The sequence below is a fragment of the Quercus suber genome, unplaced genomic scaffold (genome assembly GCF_002906115.3).
Source record: "Quercus suber isolate HL8 unplaced genomic scaffold, Cork oak 2.0 scaffold_156, whole genome shotgun sequence".
Taxonomy (NCBI): Eukaryota; Viridiplantae; Streptophyta; class Magnoliopsida; order Fagales; family Fagaceae; genus Quercus; species Quercus suber.
The window spans coordinates 1,217,999-1,222,804 of NW_027069617.1; the positions used below are offsets into that span (position 1 = coordinate 1,217,999).

Here is a 4,806-nt window from a genome sequence, read left to right on the forward strand (position 1 = left end):
GTTCTTCAATAGCTACTCCCTAGAATTAAAATTTAAAATTCCACCGATTTTTTTTCCTACTAGATTTTTAAATGCCCTCTTTGTCATCTCACCTCTCCCCTTCATTGAACCAATAGAATCCTAAAGTGAGTTTCTTTCTTTTTGGTCCACTTTGGTCCATTCATTGATGAGTTGGCCGGATACTAAATTCTTTTAATTACTCAGTTTTATATTTAAAATTTAAATTTATGGTATATAAAGATGACATTTATTTATATAAACTAGAACATTTCAAGTTGTTTGCATGTTAAATAAGCCATATTATTATTGATCTACTCCTTAATCGTGTTAAAAGCTACTCATTTACACTAAACACTATCACACAACATATCATTTTTTCATGTCAACTTTTATGTGATGCGGATTGATGTAAGGTGTTTTCATGAACCAAATTTGTTAATAGCTCTAAGAAGCGCTGGGTGTTGAAACCTTGAATATATATAATGAAACAGTAAGCACAAAAACGGAATAAACCATATTTTGATAAAGATTAGAGCTTCTGTGAAATTCATAGACAGCTGAAGAAACCAATGTTGTTATTTAAAAGAAAATAAACAATAGCTTGATATTCTTACAATAGAAAATTAAGTATCTAGCGTACAGAATTTTTTTGGAGTACTCTTGATTAGAGAGCTGATGAGGCAGCACCAAAGTAAATGAAAGTTAAATGTTGAGCCCAATATAGCTCCTTTCCAATTTCATATCCATATGATGAATATGCTGAAGTTCAAAACCATTAAACTGTTTTGCCTCCCTTGTCATTGTTGCAATTGCTGCTGAAATTGTAGAGTAGAAGTTGATTGAACAGGTTCAAAGAATAACACAAACACAGCTTTTATTGTCATCACTGTCATTATCAGTATCTTCAATTTCACTGTCAGGGGGGAAAAAAAGAATGAAATGTAAGAAAATCACAAACACAACCGCATAATGAGCATAAAATGAATATGGATCCCTCAATTAGCAATAGCTAATGTGCAATGTGCCATTGAAAGTCCTTCTGATTGCATTAATTTAAAATATATGCATATTTATTTAAACTAAACACACAGACACATGTAAGTAAGCAGACGTTAACTGGTTGAAGACAATGGTGATTGAAGACAAATTTTATAATCTATATCCCAGCTAATCCAAGAAATTTTAACCAAGCTAGATTTGATTTGTATTGCACTTCAAAAAGACATAATTTACAGAAAGTTGAAGCGTAATTATGAAATAACAGAAGCATCCAGATCCAGGAGAGAATGGTATTTCATGTTTAACATCCACAACGCACATTCTAACTTGGATTTGGCCTTAAATACTTGTCCATTGATTGAAAATTGTATCTTAGTTTGAAGAATCAAACTTTAATTGTTATTACACTAATTTTTTGCATGCCATCCATCTCCTCACCCCCCCCCCCCTCCCCCCCCCCCCCCTCCCCCCAACAAAACAAAAAAATAATAATAAAGAGTTCACACCTTCAACTTTTGTCAGCAACCAACTTAGCCTCATCTAACTAGCATTTTCATTTCTTCTTTGCATTATTAAGTGCTCACTTGTAGTACTGATGGTTGAAATTACTATGCCAAAGGATCCAGTGTTCCCTGATCTTCCTTCTCTTTCATTACATTTTATTGATCTTTGTTAGATGTCATAGCAATGAAGACACACACTTCTACTTCACCATTCTGTTTTAACCTTTAATTCTATGAGAAACTGCCTTAATATACCCTGTCTTAAGTGAAACAAGGTAATGAGAAGAAGATGAAAGTTGCTTTCCTTCATCAGCCTTGATTATCATTATGGCAAACCTTTCATCGAGGAACTTAGTTTTAAACAAGAAAAGTCAGTTCATTCAGAACCAATGCCCAAGGGGAAAAAAAATTAGATAAAAGCTAAGCCGAAACCTGTCTCTTTTAAATCTTAGCAACATTAGTTCTGAACCTATATTACTCCAAACTCCTTTATATTCTTCATGGCATCATCATATTCACAATGGCTTTTTGTGAATCACGAATAATTTCATGTGGTTGACAAATAAATGTCATGACGAATTACTTGGAACATGTGCTCACTCACATTGAAATGCCAGTATTACCTTTATTCCGCCTTCTTTCACATCAAAACATGTTATAGCTCACAAAATTGAATTAGTTATTTTACATCTCTCTGAATCCAGACCGTTGGATGCTTGTAGGCTCTTCAATACAGTCATCCCAATACTTCTCCTATCCTTTGATCTTATCTCCAATATCTTAAAGAATGGGAAAATCTGAACTAGAAAATTCACGTGAATCCCAAACTTGCATTGAAATTCCTTTCACCCTAAGCGTTTTCACTTTTCACCCTCCCTATGATGAAGCTTCTATCCAGAAGAGACACCAATAGGTTTAAATTAATGTAAAGGCATCATGATAGTAGTTTTTCACATCCATGCTATACATAAAAATTAATCCTACCATTCAGTGAATGAGAAATAATTTTGAAGGCCTGGCAGAAAAAGGATATATATTGAGCATTTCAATCGCAACAATTGTTTCCTTCAGGTTCATAAGGAAAACAAAAAGAACAAAACATGTAAAAATGGAATGGAAAGTTACATCAATCACGTTGTCACATACAAATGATGCTTAGTACAAGATTACTCCCCTCTTAGCATTAGCAGCAGAATGTTTCATCGACACGGAAATAACAACACCCATACAGTTTTATGGCTTCAAGAGTTCAATATTATATGGTGTCCTCATGAAACTTCAAGCACATTCTTTTTGAGGATTGAAATAAATGCCTAAAAGAATCTTTTTCTCTTATTATCAATATGAACCGGTTTCCATTTTACCACAATTATCTTCATTATTGAAAATATTTGCCTTCAGTTATTGATGCTCTTTCTTGGACTAGGACATCTTTGGAAGTGTAATACCTATAAAACCACAAACTCCAATTTGATTGGGTTTTATTTTATGTCACTCAATCATATACTCATTTTTCTGAAACAAGCATAGCATTTTCATCTTAGCTGCTCAAAACTATTAACAATTATTATTATCTTTTCCAATGTAATTCGAGGTTTCTGTAAAAGACACAGAACATAAAAATTATGACTTTAAGCTATCCATCAAACCCCATTTCTTCTCTAGATTGACATGAACAATTCCGATTCCCTTCACTCATTCACACTAACCCTTATTCTCATAAATATGTTAGCCAATATATTTTTCAATTAGTTCAAGGAATCTTATTAATAAAAGAAATACAAGATAATAAATATTCCGAATTTCTCTTAATATGAGCAATCCTCAAGTCCGGCTACTTTCTAAAGTAACAACACATCAAGAATAGTATTAAACAGATAAAGTGACATCTTTATGAATCTTTAGTTCTCTATTAGCAACTAACAAAAAGTATATAGCTAATAAGAAATTCCACTGCAAACAAAATTGAACAAATGAACATTGAGGCAGAAATGCAAAGGTAGATTGGAGATAGAGAAGAAGAGAGCATACCTCAATTCAAATTCTCTAATCTGAACAAGTTCTTTTCCTATATAGTCCATCCATTGTACTTTCTTCTTCTGATCCTCTTTCACAGAACCAGACTCTGAAGTCGGCTTCCGGAGACTGCTTTTTAGGCATTTCACAACTGGTTGCTGTTTCCCATCTGAGCTCTCTTCCTTGACCTCAATGGTCTCACCAGGTAACTTATCAGAGGCTTCAGGAACTGAGACAGGTTTTGAAGGCACATGTGGAGAATTTTCCAATTTCAATGGTCCAGCAGTGTATATGTGAGGAGAGGGTTTGCAAAAGCAAATGAAGGACGGACAATGGATCTTGCAGAACAAAAACCTCATGAAATATTTGCCTGATTAAAAACTGTTTGCTACTACAATTAGCCCATCTCCTAACAACTCCAAAAAGAACGCATTAATTTAAATTAAATCATGAAACCTTTGATTGAAGTGTATTCACTATTGAGAGAAAAACCAAGCATGGGAATTTCACAAGCAAAGTACATTAAATTGTGAGATTTTTGTCAAGTTGGCACTCATCATAAGAATCTTTTATATAAAAAGACCCAAATAGGCAAGTAGCAAAATCTTACCAAAATAGAACCAAATTAATGAAAATACTGATTAACAAAAAATAATAATAATAAATAAGGCTTACATTCATTATTGTTTCAGAGATTTAGGATTTGATAGAGAAAGAAAGACAAATTTTTGCAGTGAAAGAAGTGAAACCCAGAAAAGAATTTTGAATTTTGGAGGTTTCTGATAATGAAGCCCAATTCTAAGAGAAATTTGTAACTAAGAAACAAGCCTATAACTATCCAGAAACCTCTGTTTCCCCTGTTTCTTTGCGGGAAAAAGACTCCTTTTTTGTATTCTACCAGGTGAGAAACAAGTTACTCCAATGTATGGATTCTAAAAAGACTATCCTACCCTCTTTCAGGATTTCACTTTCATTGTCAATGATGATTAAAGGGAAGAAGAATCCTAATGTAATAACTGAGAAAAGAAAGAACTGAAAGAGAGAAAAACCTTAGCTGGAAGGCCTGGAAAGAGAGTGACCAAATTGGAAGTTTTGAAGACAAATCCAACTGTCCAACATTCTAAATAGTAACTGTTTGTCCCTCCAAAATCAACTTAAATAGTAACTGCCATAAATATTCTACACTGTATACAATGAAAGAACTTTTGAACTTTAAAATATATCTTTCTTTTAACTACTAACATTACTTTAAAATTTTATATAGTAGTATTTTCTTTTATTTAAATAA

At 33.0% G+C, this 4,806-nt stretch overlaps 1 protein-coding gene across 2 annotated transcripts; it reads right to left on the minus strand.

Annotated features, from left to right (window-relative positions):
* Positions 1 to 552: 552 nt before the first annotated feature.
* LOC112026663 (uncharacterized) lies at positions 553 to 4,561 on the minus strand. Of its 2 annotated transcripts, XM_065777482.1 has the most exons (3): positions 4,194 to 4,561; positions 3,534 to 3,856; positions 553 to 913 (listed from the first exon to the last, which is right to left on the minus strand). In XM_065777482.1, the coding sequence occupies exons 1-3, from the start codon at positions 4,197 to 4,199 to the stop codon at positions 850 to 852; spliced, it is 393 nt and encodes a 130-aa protein (XP_065633554.1). In that variant the 5' UTR covers positions 4,200 to 4,561; the 3' UTR covers positions 553 to 849. The 2 variants fall into 2 exon arrangements, with proteins under 2 accessions (XP_065633554.1, XP_023915123.1); XM_024059355.2 differs by lacking the exon at positions 4,194 to 4,561 and having other exon boundaries at positions 801 to 913; positions 3,534 to 4,187.
* Positions 4,562 to 4,806: the final 245 nt, after the last annotated feature.

What these genes read in the sequence shown, in the direction of transcription:
- LOC112026663 (XM_024059355.2), bottom strand. Translation starts at nt 3,877, where the DNA reads ATGAGGTTTTTGTTCTGCAAGATCCATTGTCCGTCCTTCATTTGCTTT. An exon ending in ATTAGAGAATTTGAATTGAG is followed by an intron (nt 914 to 3,533) that starts GTATGCTCTCTT and finishes CCCCCCTGACAG; the next exon opens with TGAAATTGAAGATACTGATA.